Genomic DNA, 19,965 nt, shown 5'->3' with positions numbered 1-19,965 from the left:
ATTTTGCCCCAGGACAGATCATGCCTGGCACCTCACTCACACCAAATTTAGATGATGAGATTTGGGACTTTTGAGCTGACAATATTTAGATGAGATTTTGAGCTCAAAGTTAATTCTGTAATGGGTTGAGCCGTTTGGAAATGTTGAGATACCTTAATGAATGTGTTTTGCATGTGGCATGAATGTGAATTTTGGGGGACCAGGTGACAGAGTATAGTGGCTCCCAAAAAGATATGTCCACGTCTTAATCACTGGAACCAGTAATTGGAAAAGGGGTCTTTACAGATATAATTTAAGGATCTTGAGATGAAAACATCCTGGATTATCTTGGTGAGACCTAAATCCAATGACAAATGTTTTTGTAAGAGTGAGGCAGAGGGAGATTTGACACACATAAAGGCGAGGAGGCAATGTGACCACAGAGATAGAGATTGGAGTGATGCAGACACAAGTTAAGGAATGCTCACAGCCCCAAGAAGCTAGAAGAAACAAGAAATGAATTCTTCTCTGGAGCCTCCAGAGGGAGCAGAGCAGCAGAGTCTGCCTACACCTTGATTTTGGACTTCTGACCTTCAGAACTGTGAGAGAATAAAGTTCTGCTGTTTTAAACCACAACATTTATGGTAATTTGTTACAGCAGCCAGAGGAAACTAATGCATCCATTAAGACATACAGAGGGGCAAGAGACCCATAGAGGACTGTCTTTGCCAGCAGACTAATCCTCTAGTTGTTCCTTTATTTTGCCTGAAAGGTTGAATTTTCTTCCTTAACCTTCCCACAAAATCATTCATATATAACCTTTGTGTGTGTAGTGAGCTTTCTCCAAGGTGTGGTGAGATCAGAAGCAAGCCAACTACAGCAATACAAACAGGCTAAACTACCGTGTTAGGCATCCCTGTTTCTGCAAGTTTCCAACCACACTGCTATGTTGCTGGTCATCCTTTCTTTCCCTCTTATCATTGTTCCTGCTTCCCTCAAAATCCTGTTCAGCTTCCTCCTTAGTGGCCCTGCCTCTTTATTACCTGTCTCTTATACACATCTAGATGTGTATAAGAGACAGGCACAGATCATGCCTGGCACCGCACTCACACCAAATTTAGATGATGAGATTTGGGACTTTTGAGCTGACAATATTTAGATGAGATTTTGAGCTCAAAGTTAATTCTGTAATGGGTTGAGCCGTTTGGAAATGTTGAGATACCTTAATGAATGTGTTTTGCATGTGGCATGAATGTGAATTTTGGGGGCCCAGGTGACAGAGTATAGTGGCTCCCAAAAAGATATGTCCACGTCTTAATCACTGGAACCAGTAATTGGAAAAGGGGTCTTTACAGATATAATTTAAGGATCTTGAGATGAAAACATCCTGGATTATCTTGGTGAGACCTAAATCCAATGACAAATGTTTTTGTAAGAGTGAGGCAGAGGGAGATTTGACACACATAAAGGCGAGGAGGCAATGTGACCACAGAGATAGAGATTGGAGTGATGCAGACACAAGTTAAGGAATGCTCACAGCCCCAAGAAGCTAGAAGAAACAAGAAATGAATTCTTCTCTGGAGCCTCCAGAGGGAGCAGAGCAGCAGAGCCTGCCTACACCTTGATTTTGGACTTCTGACCTTCAGAACTGTGAGAGAATAAAGTTCTGCTGTTTTAAACCACAACATTTATGGTAATTTGTTACAGCAGCCAGAGGAAACTAATGCATCCATTAAGACATACAGAGGGGCAAGAGACCCATAGAGGACTGTCTTTGCCAGCAGACTAATCCTCTAGTTGTTCCTTTATTTTGCCTAAAAGGTTGAATTTTCTTCCTTAACCTTCCCACAAAATCATTCATATATAACCTTTGTGTGTGTAGTGAGCTTTCTCCAAGCTGTGGTGAGATCAGAAGCAAGCCAACTACAGCAATACAAACAGGTTAAACTACCGTGTTAGGCATCCCTGTTTCTGCAAGTTTCCAACCACACTGCTATGTTGCTGGTCATCCTTTCTTTCCCTCTTATCATTGTTCCTGCTTCCCTCAAAATCCTGTTCAGCTTCCTCCTTAGTGGCCCTGCCTCTTTATTACTGATACCCTAAAAGTTTTATCTGCACCTCAGTTTATCAAGGATTTTTCTACACAAAGATAGTTTCTCTCTAAAATATAAGTATAAAATATTTTCTCCATTAAATAATAAATGATTGCATCAGAGTAATAGTGTTTAAAAAGAACTTTGAGAGATTCCATGTAGTGGTGGTGAATATGTGAGTGGGAGGGGGGGAGTGAGGGAATTGATAATAAGGGAGGAAGGTAGGATGGGACGAAGAAAACCCGGAATCAGAAGGATGTTGGAATTAGAACCAGTCAGAGCTACAGAAACAAGGTCCTCAAGGCTGAGAATATGGTCTCATGCATCCAGACATCAAAGTTACAAAGTGGAAGAATCTGCCAACTTAAAATGTAAGTAATGAGTGTATTTGAAAACAAATTTGTCATCATTGATTTTAGCAAAATCTGTGTAAATTAAGTACAAAGAAATTGTCATGACTATAAAAAAAAAATCCTTGGGAGCAGTAAGGGGTTATTTATATGTAAAATATCATTATAGTCTTAGGAAGTTGAGCACAGCCTAGCTGTCATTCTGCACTACATGCTAGAGTGGAGATTTCCTCAGGATGAGGACTGTATTTTGAATTTCAGTGATGATTAACAGTTTCTACAAGGTGGGAAATTATTCTCCTACTGTACACTCTTGCTGAGAATTTTTAATGTTTGTGGATGCATTTGGATTTATTTGGATAAAAAAGGATGCGTTTGTTCCTAATACACATGAGATAGCTTTGGTTTTCTGTTCATGGTACCAGAGAGCAACATTATATCCAAATGGTGATTTGAATTGACTGGAAGGTTTTAAAGAATGTTAAAAAAATTAATTTCTATTTTTACTTTTGGAGAAGGAAGAAATGATTTTGTCTTAAGCATCAGCATTTGTTGCTCTCTATTGTTATTTTTAAACAATAAGACTTGGATTCAAGTGGGAGGTCATACTGCCTCTATTTAAGTTAGTCACATTTACCTAAAGGTCTTGTCAGATAATATAGCTTTAAAAAAAAAAAAAAAAAAAAAAACTTTTATTTTAGGTTCAGGGGTACATGTGCAGGTTTGTTATATAAGTAAATTAAGTTACACGAGGGTTTGGTGTACAGAAAATTCATCACCCTGGTAATAAGCATAGTACCTGATAGGTAGTTTTTCAGTGCTCTACCTCCTTCCACCCCCCACCCTCAGGTAGGCTCCAGTGTCTATGGTTCCCTTCTTTATGTCCATGTGTACTCAGTATTTATCTCCCACTTATAAGTGAGAAAAAGTGGTATTTGGTTTTCTGTTCCCGCATTAGTTTGCTGGGATAACAGCCTCCGGCTCCATCCATGTTGCTGAGAAGAACATGATCTCATTCTTTTTTATTGCTGCATAATATTCCATATATATATACCATATTTTCTTTATCCAGTCTACCCTTGGTGGGTATTTAGGTGACTCCATGTCTTTGCTATTGTGAATAGCACTGCAATGAACATGGGCATGCATGTGTCTTTATGGTAAAACAATTTATAGTCCTTTGGGTATATACCTACTAATGGGATTGCTGGGTCAAATGATAATTCTGTTTTAAGTTCTTTGAGAAGCCACTAAACTGCTTTCCACAATGGCAGGACTAATTTACATTCCTACCAGCAGTTTATAAGTGATCCCTTTTCTCTACAACCTCACCAGCATCTGTTTTTTTTTTTTTTTTTTTTTACTTTACTTTTTATTGCTAGCCATGCTGACTGGTATGAGATGATATCTCATTGTGGCCTTGACTTGTATTTCTCTAAAGATCAATGGTGTGGAGCATTTTTTCATATACTTGTTGGCCACATGTATGTCTTCTTTTGAAAGCGTTGGTTAATTTCCTTTGCCCACTTTTTAATGGGGTTGTTTGGTTTTTTGCTTGTAAATTTGCTTAAGTTCCATACAGATTCTGTATATTAAACCTTTTTCAGATACATAGTTTTTGAATACTCTCTCCCACTCTGTAGGTTGTCTGTTTACTCTGTTGATAGTTTGTTTTGCTGTACAGAAGCTTTTTAGTTTAATTAGGTCTCACTTGTCAATTTTGTTTTATTGTAACTGCTTTTGGCATCTTTATCATGAAATCCTTGCCAAAGCCAGTGTTCAGAATGGTATTTCCTAGATTATCTTCCAGGGTTTTATAGTTTCAGGTTTTGCATTTAAGTCCTTAAATCTATCTTGAGTTGATTTTTGTGTATGGTGTAAGGAAGGGGTCCAGTATCAATCTTCTGCATATGACTAGCCAGTTATCCCAACACCATTTAGTAAATGGGCAGTCCTTTCCCTATTTCTTTCTTTTTTTTGTCAACTTTGTCAAAGATCAGATGGTTGTAAGTGTACAACTTTATTTCTGGGGCTCTCTATTCTGTGCCATTCGTCTATGTGTCCATTTTTGTGCCAGTACCATGTTGTTTTCATTACTGTAGCCTTTCAGTATGGTTTGAAGTTGGATAATGTGATGCCTCTAACTTTTTTCTTTTTTCTTAGATTATTTTTGCTATTCAGGCTCTTTTTGATTCCATATAAATTTTAAATATAGTTTTTTTTTCTAATTCTGTGAAGAATGTCATTAATAGTTTGATAGTAATGGCATTGAATCTATAAATTGGATTGGGAAGTATGGCCATTTTAACAATATTGATTCTTCCTAGCCACAAGCATGAAATGTTTTTCCATTTGTTTGTATCATCTAGGATTTCTTTCAGAACATCTCTGTAGAGATCTTCCACTTCCCTGGTTATCTGTACTCCTAGGTATTGTATTCTTTTTGTGAATTTTGTGAATGGGATTATTTTCTTGTTTTGGCCCTCAGCTTGGACGTTATTGATGTATAGGAATGCTACTGATTTTTGTATGTCAATCTTGTATCCTTAAACTTTGCTGAAGTTGCTTATCAAATCTAGGAGCTTTGAGCAGAGACTATGACATTTTCTAGGTATAGAATCATATCATCTGCAAACAAATAGTTTGACTTCCTCCCTTTCTATTTGGATGTTTTTATTTCTTTCTCTTGTGCGATTGCTTCGGCTATGACTACCAGTAATATGGGAAATAGGAGTGGTGAGAGTCAGCATCCTCGTCTTGTTCTGGTTCTCTAAGAGAATGCTTCCCACTTTTGCCCATTCAGTATGACATTGGCTGTGGGTTTGTCACAGGTGGTTCTTATTACTTTGAGGTATGTTTCTTCAGAACCTAATTTGTTGAGGGTATTTAACATGAAAGGATGTTGAATTTTATTGAAAGGTTTTTCTGCATCTATTCAGATGATCATGTGGTTTTTGTTTTTAGTTCTGTTTATGTGATGAATCACATTTATTAATTGGCGTATGTTGCACCAACCTTGCATCTGAGGGATAAAACCTACTTGATCATGGTGGATTAGCTTTTTGATGTGCTGCTGGATTTGACTTGCTGGTACTTTATTGAGGATTTTTCTTCTATGTTCATCAGGGATGTTGGCCTGAAGTTTTCTTTTTTATCGTGTTTCTACCAGGATTTGGTATCAGAATAATTCTGGCTTCACAGAACGAGTTAGGAAAGAGTCCCTCCTCCTCATTTTTTTGGAATAGTTTTAGTAGGAATGGTACCAGTTCTTCTTTATACATCTGGTAGAATTCAGTTATGAATTCGTCAGGTCCTGGGCTTTTTTCTGGTTGGTAAGCTTTTTCTTACTCATTCAATTCCAAAACTCACTATTCATCTATCCAGTTTCGATTTCTTTGTGGTTCAATATTAGGAGGTTGTATGTTTCCAGGAATGCATCTAGTTCTTCTAGGTTTTCTAGTTTGTGTGCATAGAGGTGTTCATAATAGACTCTAAGGGTTTTTAGTATTTCTGTGAGGTTGCTGATAATATCCCCTTTGTCATTTCTGATTGTGTTTATTTTAATTGCCTCTCTTTTTGTTTTTAGTCTAGCTAGCAGTCTATCTTCAAAAAAAAAAAAAAAAGAAAAGAAAAGAAAGAAAATAAAGAAAAAAAGAACTCCTGAATTCCTGAATTTGTTGATCTTTTGTATGGGTTTTTGTACCTCAATTTCATTCAGTTCTTCTCTGATTTTGGTTATACGTTGCCTTCTGCTAGCTTTGGAGTTGGCTTGTTCTTATTGTTCTAGCTCCCGTAGGTGTGACATTAGGTTGTTAATTTGAGATCTTTCTAACTTTCTCACATGTATGTTTAACACTATCAACTTTCCACTTAATATTGGTTTTGCTGTGTCCCAGAGATTCTCATATGTTGTATCTTTGCTTTCATTAGTTTCAAAGAATTTCCTGACTTCTGCCTTAATTTCATTGTTTACCCAAAGATCATTCAGGAGCAGGATGTTTAATTTAGATGCAATTATTTGGTTTTGAGCAATCTTCTCCGTATTGATTTCTGTTTTTATTGTGCTGTTGTCCAAGAGTGTGGTTGGTATGACTTTTTGAATTTTTTTAATTTGCTGAGAATTGTTTTATGGCTAATTGTGTGGTCAGTGTTAGAGTATGTACCTTGTGCAGATGAGAAGAATGTGTATTATGTTGTTTGGCGTAGAAAGTTCTTAGATGTCTATTAGGTCCATTTGGTCAAGTGTCAAATTCAGGTCCTAAATATCTTTGTTAGTTTTCTGCCTCAATGATCTGTCTAATACTGTCAGTGGGGTGTTTAAGTTGCCCATTATTATTGTGTGGTTATCTAAGTCTTTGTAGGTCTCTAAGGACTTGTTTTATGAATCTGGGTGCCCCTATTTTGAGTGCATACATATTTAGGATAGTTAGATCTTCTTGTTGAATTGAACTCTTTACATGATATAATGCCCTTCTTTGTCCTTTCTGATTGTTGTTGGTTTAAAGTCAATTTTGTCTGAAATTAGAATAGCAGCCTCTGCTTTTTTCACTTCTCTGTTTGCTTAGTAGATTTTTCTCCAGCTCTTTACTTTGAGTCTACAGGTGTCATCACATGTGAGATGGCTCTCTTGAAGACAGCATACAGTTGGGTCTTGCTTCTTTCTCCAACTTGCCACTCTGTGCCTTTTAATTGGGGCATTCAGCCCATTTATACTCAAGGTTCACACTGATTTGTGTGAATTTGATCCTATCATCATGTTAGCTGATTGTTATACAGACTTGATTGTGTAGTTGCTTTACAGTGTCAATGGTTTGTGTACTTAAGTGTGTTTTTGTGGTAGCTGCTAACAGTCTTTCCTTTCCATATCTAGCACCCCTCTAAGGACCTCTTGTAAGGGAGAGGTCTGGTGGTAACTAATTCCCTTAGCATGTGCTTATCTGAAAAGGATCTTATTTCTCCTTCACTTACGAAGCTTAGTTTGGCTGGAAATGAAATTCTTGGTTGGAACTGCTTTTGTTCAAGAATGCTGAATATAGACCTCAAATCTCTTCTGACTTGTAGTATTTCTGCTTGTAAGGTTCGTTTTTAGCCTGATGGGGTTCCCTTTATAGGTGGCCTAGCTCTTCTTTCTGGCTGCCTTTAACATTTGTTCTTTATTTTATTTTCGGCTTTGGAGAATCTGATGACGATGTGTTTTGGGGATGATCGTCTTGTCTGGTATCTTGCAGGGGTTTTCTGCATTTCCTGAATTTAAATGTTGTTCTCTGCAATGAGGTTGGGGAAATTTTCATGGATGATATCCTCAAATATGTTTTCCAAATTGCTGTCTTTCTTCCCCTTTCTTTCAGGGATACCAATGAATCATAGATTTGGTCTCTTTACATACTCCCCTATTTCCTGGAGGTTTTGTTCATTCTTTTTTATTCTTTTTTCTTTATTTTTGTCTGAGTTAATTCGGAGAACTGGTCTTTGAGCTCTGACATTTTTTCATCAGCTTGGTATATTCTGCTGTTAATACTTGTGATTGTATTATGAAATTCTTGAAGTGAGTTTTTCAGCTCTATCAGATGGATTTATTTATTTCTTGAAATAGTCATTTTGTCTTTCAGCTCCTGTATTATTTCATTGTATTCCTGAGATTCCTTGGATTGGGTTTTGACTTTCTCCTGAACCTTGATGATCTTCATTTCTATTCATATTGTGAATTCTAGTTTTGTCATTTCAGCCACTTCAGGCTGGTTAAGAACCATTGCTGGGGAACTAGTGCTGTTGTTTGGAAGTAAGGAGACATTCTGGCTTTATGAGTTGTCAGAGTTCATGGGCTGTTTCTTTGTCATGTGTGGGCTGATGTTCCTTCAGTCTTTGAAATTCCTACTTTTTGGATGGGTTGTTTTTTGCTTTTATCTTCTTTGATGCCCTTTGAGGAGTTCATTGTGGTGTTTAGCGAACTGGCATTGTCTCTGTAAGGTTATAGGGAGCAAAGGCTCAGCCCTGCACTCCTGGGCTGCATACTGTAGCTCTGAGGAACTGGTACTGGGCCCCCGGCTTTGTTCTCTGATTCCTCAGGGTTAGGCATCTGCTGCACTGGAGGGGCCAAAGTGTTCACGGTCTATATCGTCCACAACACTCCGATGGGGAATGCCAGCCACAGCTCTTTGTTGGGGTGGTGGCAGCAGGATCTATGCTCACTTTTATGTGACAGCAGCTGTGGCAGCATGGCTGCGTGCACATGTATCAGCTGGGTTGGGGCTCCAGAAGGAGCAGGGCGGCATCATTCCTACATGAGCTCCTGCTGGTGGTAGGTGGTAGCAGCACAGCAGGGGCGGGGCACCAGTGGGGATGAGGTTGCCTATATTCCTGTGTGCATTCATGCCAGGATAGCAGGGTGCCCACACATCAGCTGGGGGTGTGGTAGGATGAGCATTCACTGGCAGGGGAGGAGAGACAAGGTCTTCTGGCATGTGTGGGCCAGCAAAGCAGTGTTGGGGGGAAGTGGAGGGGTGTGGGGCATGGGCAAGTGCATGCTGGCAAAATGGTGGGGAGAGGCTGTGGTTGGGGAGGCTGCCGTTGGGGGAGCCTGCAGGTAAACCATTGTGCCTCGGTAGGGGCTGTTCTGCTGGAGCCCTCCTGATGGCCAGGCATTTTCTGTCAGTGCAGGAGCTCTGATGAGGTGCCCTAGGAAGCACTCTGGTTGGGCATCTGAAGCTGCTCTGCAAGCGGCGGTGGTCAGGTTGGAGCTCCTGGAAAGGCCAGGAGACAGGGAGATGCTCAGATAGGATTGGCCCCATCCCACGGGCAAGACTGCCCTGCTCTGTCCAGGTCCAACAGTCACCCTAAAGCTAAAGTCTCCTATAGGAGCACGGCAGGCCTTGAGGGATGGGCGTCTTTGGCCATGTTCTGCCGTTGTCAAACCCTCTGGGCTCTGCGCTGGCTGGTGTCCTGCCTCTGCCACCTCTCTAAGTAGCTCTCTTTGTGTCAGCTCAGGTGTCCGTGGGGTTCGTGAGTTCTGCTGCTAGGATGCCGGAAGTCCGTGGTAGGAACAAGTGACTCCTCTCTGTTCAACTCACCCCAGAAGTTGCTGGGGACCAGGAAGGATTCCTGGTGCACGGCAACCCCATGTAGGGCGCCTAGCTTTCTCCCCCTTCAGCCCAGCATCCGCGTCCTCCCTCATCCACTCTCAATGCCTCGCTTGCAAAGACCTGTTCAGAGTGTGTGCCATCCTTCCCAATGTCCTGGTGTCTTGGTGGGAGAGGTTTCTCCCAGCTGCCTCTAGTCAGCCATCTTGGCTTCCGTCTTAGTATAGTTTTTGAATAACACAAAGAGGATTATAGAAAGCATATAAAATATTTATAGAAATTACATTTATTCTTGAAGAGGTCATATCTAAAATTAGTGAAATAATCTTTAAAACATTTTGTTTTTTTAGGCTGGACTCGGTGGCTCATGCCTGTAAATTCCGGCACTTTGGGAGGCCAAGGTGCCTGGGTCTCCTGAGGTCAGGAATTCGAGACCAGCTTGACCAATATGGTGAAACCCTGTCTCTACTAAAAGTACAAAAATTAGCAGGGCGTGGTGGTACACACCTGTAATCCCAGCTACTGAGGAGACTGAGATAAGAATCACTTGAACTCGGGAGGCAGAGGTTGCAGTGAGCGGAGATCATGCCATTGCGCTCCAGCCTGGGTAACAGAGCGAGACTCCAATCTCAAAATAGATAAATAAATAAACGTCAAATGAATAAATAAAACATTTTGTTTTTTAAATGAAAATAAAGGGTACTTAAAAAAATTAAAATAAATCGAATCATTTAAAAATGATTCAATGATTTATTGAACCACAAAGGATAAAAGAAGTAATTCATATATAATAAGCAAACTAATTAATTTTTTATCTTGAGCAAAATATATAAATTAGTTACCCACAGTCACCTGTGACCTAAAAATATTAAATGGAAAATTTCAAAAATAAACAAGTGTTAAATTGTGCATCTTTCTGAGTAGTGTGACAAAATCTCACTCTATCCTGCCCAGGATGTGAATCGTCCCTTTGTCCAGCATGCTGTCTGTGGCCCCTGCCCATTAGTCACATAGGAGCCGTCTTGGTTATCAGATCATCAGTCATGGCATTGCAGGGCTTGTGTCTGAGTCACCCTTATATAGTTATGTATGTATTTATTTATTTATTCGGAGATGGAATCTTGCTCTGTGACCCAGGCTGGAGTGCAGTGGCACGATCTCGGCTCACTCCAACCTCCATCTCCTGGGTTCAAGCGATTCTCCTGCCTTACCCTCCCATGTAGCTGGGATTATAGGCATGTGCCACCACTCCTAGCTAATTTTTGCATTTTTAGTAGAGATGGGGTTTCACCAGGTTGGCCAGGCTGGTCTTGAACTCCTGACCTCAGGTGATCTGCCCACCTCAGCCTTCCAAAGTGCTGGGAATACAGGCATAAGCCACCATGCCTGGCCAAGTCATCCTTATTTTACTTCATAATGGCCCCAAAGTGCAAGAGTAGTAATGCTGGTATATTGTTATAATTGTTCTATTTATTATTAGTTATTGTTTTTAATCTCTTATTGTGTCTAATTTTATAAGTTAAATGTTATTATAGGTAGGTATATATAGAAAAACACTATATACTGTATAGGATTTGGTGTTACCTATTGTTTTAGGCATCTACTTGGTTTGGGGGGGGTGGGATGCCGACTTAGAACACATTCCCTTAAGATAAGAGAGGATTAATGTAATTCTCATTCCTGCACTAAGAACAGTATTTACCACATCATACTCAATAAGTTTATTGAGTGAACAAAAATTAAATAAATAGGAAAATAAAATCTATTTATTAACTGTGTGCATAAATTCATTAATTTTGTATTATGGATAGTTTTGAATATAGAGAGAAAAACCATAGAATCATGGAGAAAACATCACAAGTTATCATACAGACATGAACAAGTTTATACAAGACTTATTATAAACATAGAATTCCATGGACTCAAAGTGTTATTATGTGACCATTTGAGTTACTGAGATGAAAGACATTTATAACCATTGCACTTTTAAGTCTATAGGCATAAATGTAGGGATCCCATTCTTAGGACTTGCCTAGCAAATGAAAGTCAGAGTCAAATGCAACCCAATGGGCCAGAGTTTCCCTTTATATATTATAAATATTGTATTTGTGCATGTGACAGTCAGATTAGACACTGTAAATGAGGTTGAAATCAAATAGCTCATGCTTACAGTCCTAGTCTAGGATAGGAGAAGCAATTTTCTTTCTTCCTTATTTTTATCATGATTCTTATTCTTATTCTTATTATTTTGATGAGACGGAGTTTCACTCTGTCACCCAGGCTGGACGACAGTGACTCGATCTTGGCTCACTGCAACCTCCTTCTCTGGGCTCGAGTGATTATCCTGCCTCAGCCTCCCGAGATGCTGGGACTACAGATATGTGCCCGGCTAATACAGTTTTTTTTTTTTTTTTTTTTTTTTTTTTTGTATTTTTAGTAGAGACGGGGTTTCACCATGTTGGCCAGGCTAGTCTCGAACTTCTGACCTCAGGTGATCCCCCCACCTTGGCTTCCCAAAGTGGTGGGATTATAGGCGTGAGCCACTGTGCTGGCCTTTTTATCCTGATTCTTATTTGTTGCAAGTGTATTATAATACACTAAAGGAAAATTTAAAAGCAGCGACATTACACTCACAATTGTACTCTCTGCTGTGTTAATATTCACATATATTTTTACCTTTTTCTTCTATTCTGAATATAGTTTTGTATTTTATTTTTGTTAAGCACTTTCATCCTCTTCACAACTGCTGTTTTTTTAATGGCAGGATACAGCTCCATCTAGTTTATATGCTACTATTTGCATATTCACTCCCCTAATCTTGGACATTCAGATAATTTTAATGGTGGTCATTAAGAACTAATTATTTTAGATTGCTAGAAATCATTAAAGCTGTTTAATATATATAAAGTGTGTTTTCTTAGGCCACCTAAGACTGAGAGATGACATAAAATACAAAATTGTGATTAACAAAATAGAACTTCTGTGGCCCAACCACCTACTTACACACACGGAGAGCCTAAGTGCCTAAACACTGTTTTCTCATTCTTCAGGAGTAGAGAACATTCTCCCAGACTCTAGAGCATGGTTCTCCTGGAAACTTTTGCTGCCCCTAATTGTATCCCCTGTGTCCTGGTCACTTGCACCATGGCCCCTGCCTTCTGCATGCCCTAGTTGCTCACTATTCTCTGCCCTCTTCCCTGTCAATCCTTCTGTAGCTACTGAGGACCAGTCCCTCAGGCATGGGAGAAATGTGCTCCACCTTCTTAAAGTAATGACATTCTGTGCTCACATTTAGAGATAGGCCTTACAGTTCTTATGTTTTTATTCAATATTTAATGGAGACATTGTTCCCCCTAGAAGTGCAGCATGCATCTTCAGGAATGGGCCAAATTGCAATCTGAGAAGCTATGTCAAAACCACACCTCTCTTCCCAAGTTCACCTCTTGCTTTTGGCCTTTACTCTTTTCTCTTAACCTGAATTTCTTCCTATGTATGTCCCTGGGCACCTTTTGCAAATGAGTCCCTTCTATGAAAAACCCATCCCTACCCCTGGCCCTTCAGTGTATATAGATATGCTCAAATTTGCATTGACCACAAAAGTTAGACCCTTTTTTGCCACCCTTTACTAAAAAAATGCATCCTTCAGTTATGACACTGATATCATAGACATCAATAAACTTCCCTTGCCAAATTTTTGTGGTTGAATATAAAATAACGTGTTTTGTTTTATACATTATTTATGCTCTTGTTGTTAAAAGACTTTTTCCTTTCTGAGTTTCACTGCTTTTTTTTTTTTTTTTTTGGAGACAGGGTCTTACTCTGTTGCCCAGGTTGAAGTACAGTGGCACAATCACAGTTCACTGCAGCCTTGAACTCCTGGGCTCAAATGATCCTCCTGTCTCAGTCGGCCATTGAGATTACATGTGTGAGCTGCCATCCTTAGCCTTCGCTACATTTTTAGAACACAAGTAGGTTAACTATATTCAATCCCCAATCATATATTTCTCTTTTGAATTATAACTTAAAATTAGGCTCCAGAAGAAAGTAGAATACATTTCATATTTATTAAAATTAATTATTAAATTTTTTCCAAAAAAATTATTTCAGAAATGGTCAGGAATCCTCAGAAAAGGAGATCCTGTAAATTTTTGTTTATTTGATTTAGAGACAGAACCTCTGTCACCCAGTCTGCAGTGCAGTGGTGCCTTCATGACTCACTGCAGTCTGGACCTCCTGAACTCAAGCAATCCTCTCATCTCAGCCTCCCTAGTAGCTGGAACTACAGGCATGCACCACCATGCCCACCTAATTGTCTATTTTTTATAGAGATGATGTCTCATTGTGCTGCCAAGGATGGTCTTGCACTCCTGGATTCAAGCTATCCTCCTGCCTCAGACTCTAAGAAAAATAAGAAATCTACAGTAGTTAACTTGTATTTGATTATCTGGTTTACCTATGGATATTAAAATGGCAATCAGCCTGTTATAATCTAGGATGAAACATTATCTCCTTTATAGTGTGAAAATAGAGGAAACTAGTTAACTCCACATGAGTAAAATGTTTGTATTTGGTGTAAGCTTTGGTGAGATTTACTGGAATACTTTGGCCTGGTTATAGTCAACACATGTATAACAAGATCACCTTTGTTAAATATGTTGAGTTTGCTGTGCAATTATTGCATTTCCAGGCATTCACATGAGGACAAAGAAGGAAGATTTATACTGTGGGTGATAATAGGCTCCTGGCAAAGCCCAAGTCAGTTGAAGACTCACTGCATCTCATAGAGAACTAGAAATGTATAGATTAATGAAGCAACCTATGACTTTCTGTGCCAGACTTTTCACCATTGCCATACTCTTCTCTTTCACACCCTAGGCCTGTTTAACGTGATGTTTCTGGTGCCTGGGATGAACTTTGCCTTCCTCTTTATGTAGTGAATTCCAACTTGTCCTCCAAGATCCAGATTAATTGCTACCTCCTCTGTGAAACTGTTGAACTTAGATTTACCCTCTTCTCAATACTGAGCTCAAGGCTCTTTTCACCACTCTTTATTTTAACACTTATACATTTTGATGCCATCTTTTTAGTAAAATTACCATAATGGAAATGCAAAGAGAGCAGGGAGAGTTTAGTTTTATTTATTTGCAGTATCCTCAGTACCTTAAAAAATTCCTGGTACAAAGGAGCTGTATAAACATATGTTGAATGGTCCATTTTTTAAGTATGTATAGACACATGGGCATGGTTTGGGAGAAGGAAACAAGGTGAACCAAATATGGTTCTCATTATCCATATGATTCAGTTGAGCTATGAGGACAGAGATCAGAAGATACAGGCATTGGGATTGCAAAGAAGAAATAGATGCTGAATTAGACAGAATGCTTCCATTAAATTTTTATGAGCTATTTAGATATCATATGCCAAGTGTGAAATGATGACAGAGAATTGAGTTGTAAATACATATTAAGAGAAAAGTATAGAGACCTGAGATTGTCCAGATTTATCAAAAGAGGTAGGATATAAAGGGCAAGATTTAAGTAGCAGAAAAGAGGAGATTTAGTATCAATGAAATGAAGGGATGGTGATAACGAAGGACATGCTTTGTGAGTAAAAATGAGCAGATCATTTATTAATAGAAATTCTGGACAATAAAGTTGAGAGATAAGCCAAACCTAGACTCAGAGTGGGTGACATTGCACAAGAAAGACATTTAGCCTTCATGAGTTTCAGTTTCCTTATCTGTAATTTGTTAATAATAGCTTGGTTTTGCTGTTTCACAGGATTGTTGTGGCACGCAAATGAGTCAGGATGATTCTGACATAGGCAGACATAAGCATTAAGAAACAGTAGGATACAATTTGGAATAAACATTATAATTTAAATAGAGGAAAAATACTGGAAGGAAATACATCTGAATTAACTGTACTTACAGTAGAATGAAAAGATTATGAATAATTTTTCCCTCCAGTTTTCTTTATATTCCAAATCATTATTGAAGAACACATAGTAATTAAAATGCATTTTATTAAAAAAATTATCATAGGTGCTGAGAAAGTAAGAGTGAATAAAAGAAACAAGGTTTGACTTCTCAAGGAGCTTACATTTTAGTAGGCACAGACAAAATAATATGGATATATAAGATAATTTTGGATAATTGCTCCAGTAGTGATACGGTGATAAAGAAGGGTGCTGCTGCTACACAGAGGGGAGAGGGAGAGCAGAAACCTATTTGAGCAAAGTCCAACATGCCGTGTTGGGGGAGGATGTTATAGGCAGTGGAACAGGCAGCTGCAAAGCGCATGAGCAGACTGAGCTACATGTGTTCAAAAAACCGAAGGAAAGTGAGTGTGACTGGAACACAGGGATGGAGGAGGAGAGTGGTGGGAAGTGAAGTCAGAAAGATACACCAGGGCTCGATCATGAAGGACCTTTGAATCTACAGTGAGGAAATTGGATTTTATTCTCAGTTCAATGGCAAGACCTAAGTTAATAATATACATATATGCATATATAGTAACACATATATGCCTATATATGTGATAAAATTGAACTGCTAAATGATAAAATGAACTCCATCATAATTTCCTGTCATTACATAATCTGCCCAGTTCTAATTAATGGGGGAAAATGAGGTCGTTGTATATACAGTCACATGTGTCCTTTCCAGCATTAGGTATTTTAAAAGTGAAAGCAGTTTGGCATCATCTCTCCAGGCTAGTATGTTGGATGATTGATAACATATTCAAATACCATTTATTGAGCTCTCCACAATGGGGTGAAGATAAATGTTGATTGAAAACACCAGTATTCTGCATGCCAATTCTGGTTCTTTGCTTAATTTGCTGTTATTTTCTTTTGCATTTTTTATTATTCAAAAATAAAAAGGAGCAATGGTGCATATGAAAAATAGATGTTAAGGAGAAAATTTGCAGATGTTAAGCTTTGTAGATTTTGCTATAGAGTATTTCAGAATAAGTATTTATATTTCTCTTCATGGCAGCACATTATTTGTAAGAAATAAAGAGCTGAACTCCTTGTGTGGACAAATCCCTGGTAGAGTGATTTGGGCACTTACAGAGGCACGTTAACTACTTTAAATCCCTGTTGCTTTATCACTGACTTCATTATCCTTTCGGAGCACTCTACAGAATCTGCTCCCAGAAATGCAGAGGCCCAATGGAAGAGCAAGCCTTTTTCTTCTGACATTTTAGTGCCTAAAACAATAGACATATGAAACACTGTGCACTTGTAATGCTGCCTAGAAAGTAGGACATTTCTTTGTGACAGCACATTTTAATAGAACTTTGATGTCAATTTTAAAGAGTCCATTCTGTCTTCAGTGTCTGCGAAGGTAAATATTGATCTTAAGCAACATGAGGCACATTCCCATCTCCAGAGAGAGCATTAATATACACACAACCTTCTTTCTGTAGGATGAAGAGCTGGCAGCATTAATGCTGTCAGTGCCAGACAGAGAAACATGATTTACCTTATCCTTTCCTTCACTTCCTTTCCATGAGAAATAAGAATTAAAAAAAAAATAAAGTCTATCAAGGCTTTGTCTGCCTTGGTCTTTGTTCTGTTTTTTGAAATGATTAGCATTTCTTAATCATTCAGAAAGAAGCATCAAAAACAAAACCACTTTTGACAGTTCCCACTGGAATAGAAAAGATATGACACCAATCCCTACATTTTCATCCTCAAAAATGATAATGATCCCTTCTGAAAGAAAATGATACAATTTTCAACGAGCTGTGATTTTCTGTCTCCTTTGATGTAGTCATCAATGTCTTTTCAACAGATATTTCATATAGAGTCCATGTCAAGATATTCAAGGTGATTCAGAATAAATAGATGATACTCTTCAGCCCTTGTCCTTGGGTGGCTCAGAGGCTTGTTGTTTTGGGAAAGACAAATATAACTTAAATTACTTAAGAATACTTAGAAGTAATTTAGTGATTTTAAGTCTTGTGTTCAAATTTTGCCTTCATCCTTACCTCTTTCCAGCTGTGAGATATGCTTATCCCCTGGAATCTCAAAATTCTCTACAAAAACAAAGATAATATTAGTAACTATCTTCTAGGGTTGCCATGAAGAGATTAATAATATAATGAATTATGCATATATAGTATTTAGCTTGGTGCCAGGCCTCCAAATAAGTACTTAAAAAGCAGTAGTTACTTTTTCTGGGTAATCGTTGATAAGTAATAATTATTAGGTCAAGCAAGTTTTCTTAAAAATGGCCTTCGAGAATTATATGGCACATTTATATTTATGAATTGTAAATATGTGCTGTTTCATATTTTTCTTAATAGGCATTTTAAATTGTTGTTTGGCATACAACGTTGGTCTCCCAGAAGCAAAAATATTTTCCGGTCCTTCAAGTGAACAGTTTGGCTATGCAGTGCAGCAGTTCATAAATCCAAAAGGCAACTGGTAAGAATATTCTCTTCTTTATGATTTCAATAAGAACACAAAATAAATTTCATATTTGACTTCAATTGCTTTTTCAAATTGGTGCCTTTAATAAATGTACTATAAATGGGTGGCCCTCAAATATTCTTAAATGAACAATCTTACTTTGAGAGTTGACAACTGCAGACTGATCATTAATGGGATGGTATAATGATTCATTTTTAAAAACCTGGATAGAAAATTATCTCTAAATATTCAAAAGCAATATAATACCAGTTTTGACCATCTAATACATAAGTAGGTAGATTGATAGATAGAATGATAGATTTGTCTTCATTTCTTATCACGTAAACTGATATTCATTGAACTTTGTAAATCATCACCTAGTTATTAATGCTATCTCTGGGCCATTTCTAAATGGTAGAATTGTTCCCTAAATTTTTTCTTTAGCAAGGTTTTGTCTACTTGCTTTGTTCTAAGTTGGCCTTCTCCCTTGCATGTGGTGAAGGGTCCTCACAAACATCAATGCAAAATGTACAAAGGTGGCTTTCTCTAGCATATTAACACCTTTTATTTTTGCCGCAAAGTGCCCCCAGTCTTTTCATGCTATGTGATGGTTGCATTTTCAAACCATGGCCATTCTACCCAGGTGAAAAACAACCACCTTGATGGATATGGAAATCTAGTTCCCATAATAATAATGCAAGTGAACCCAGAGAAATGAGGTAATTTGAAAATTGTATTTGGGAAGAAGAGCTGTAGCTCCTATTCTACCAGAGTTAATGCCCACTTGTGGACACAGGTCCTGCCATGGAGACCTTATCTCCTTGTTGCAGCAGAAGGCTCCAGACCATCCCCACTCACCTTGGAACTTCAGATTCTGAATCTCCACACTGTAGAGCTCTTTTCAATGAGTAAATGGGCTGTTGTTGGCTTATCAAATAAGAACTGTAATGTATGGCCAAGTGCAGTGGCTCACGCTTGTAATCTGAGCACTTTGGGAGGCTGAGGTGGGAGGATCACTTGAGCCTAGGAGTTAGAGACCACCTGGGCAACATAGGGAGACCTCATCTCTATTAAAAATCTAAAAATCAGCTGGGTATGGAGGTGCATGCCTGCAGTCCCAACTACTCAGGAAGCCGAGGTGGGAGGATCGCTTGAGCCCAGGAGTTTGAGGCTGCAGTGAGCTATGTTGGCACCACTACACTCCAGCCTGAGTGACAGAGTATCAAAAAAAAAAAAAAACAAAAAAAAAAACAAACAAACAAACAAAAAAACCCACTATAGTTCATAAGCCTTTTTTCTGTGTGAAGTTCCATTTGATACTCTAAACAATTGAATTCAAAGAAAGGTTCAGGATCACATGTTGGGGCATGCCTGCCTATTTGATGAGGAAACAAAATGAAATCATCCCCTGAGAGGGCAGCATTTCTCAGGAGGTGTCTTGGAGGATGTAAATCGTGAGCTGGGTTTTAAGCAGTGGGGATGAAGAGGCTGGAGATGAGTATTAACTAATGTGAGGAGACTTGGAAAACAATGCATGTAGAGACAGTTTATGAATCATCTGGAAAGATAAGAACATCTGGTTGGAAACTAAAGATTAGCAATTACTGTAACCATTTGGGATACGAGAGAGTTGCATGTCTAACAATTATCAAGTGATGCTTTGATAATCATAAAGTGGTGAGGAGTCTAGAAAGACGATATGGTCGGTATATTTTGACCTTGGAATCTAGCAGATGAAGTAGCTAGTGACCCACAGTTTTACATATTCAGCCCTAATTTTTTCCCTCAGACTGCTATATTAAACAATTCATTCAATGTCTCCACTTTAATGCCCAGTAGACATACCAAACTTAACTGGGAGAACACAAGTATCTGATTTTCTGCACAAGCTACTGAGGCCAAAAATCTTGGCTTGTCTTCTTTCTCCTCCCCTATATCTTATCCATGAGCCAGTCCTGTTAATCCTATCACCAAAATACCAATTATACCTGGCCATTCCTCACTGTCTCTCCTGCTGCCACCCTGATAGAAGCCAACACCAGCTCC

At 38.6% G+C, this 19,965-nt stretch overlaps 1 protein-coding gene across 1 annotated transcript in view; it reads left to right on the top strand.

Moving 5' to 3' along the window:
* ITGA2 (integrin, alpha 2 (CD49B, alpha 2 subunit of VLA-2 receptor)) overlaps window positions 1-19,965 on the top strand; it is a 104,263-nt gene that overhangs the window by 21,716 nt on the left and 62,582 nt on the right. Inside the window, exon 2 of the mRNA XM_011997673.1 lies at window positions 17,814-17,934. Within this exon, the coding sequence (XP_011853063.1) occupies window positions 17,814-17,934 (121 nt within the window). The remainder of the gene's footprint in view (window positions 1-17,813; window positions 17,935-19,965) is intronic.

Source organism: Mandrillus leucophaeus, unplaced genomic scaffold (assembly GCF_000951045.1).
Source record: "Mandrillus leucophaeus isolate KB7577 unplaced genomic scaffold, Mleu.le_1.0 Scaffold1147, whole genome shotgun sequence".
Taxonomy (NCBI): Eukaryota; Metazoa; Chordata; class Mammalia; order Primates; family Cercopithecidae; genus Mandrillus; species Mandrillus leucophaeus.
The sequence above is the reverse complement of the archived record's forward strand: the minus strand, read 5'-3'. Positions and strand labels throughout refer to the sequence as shown.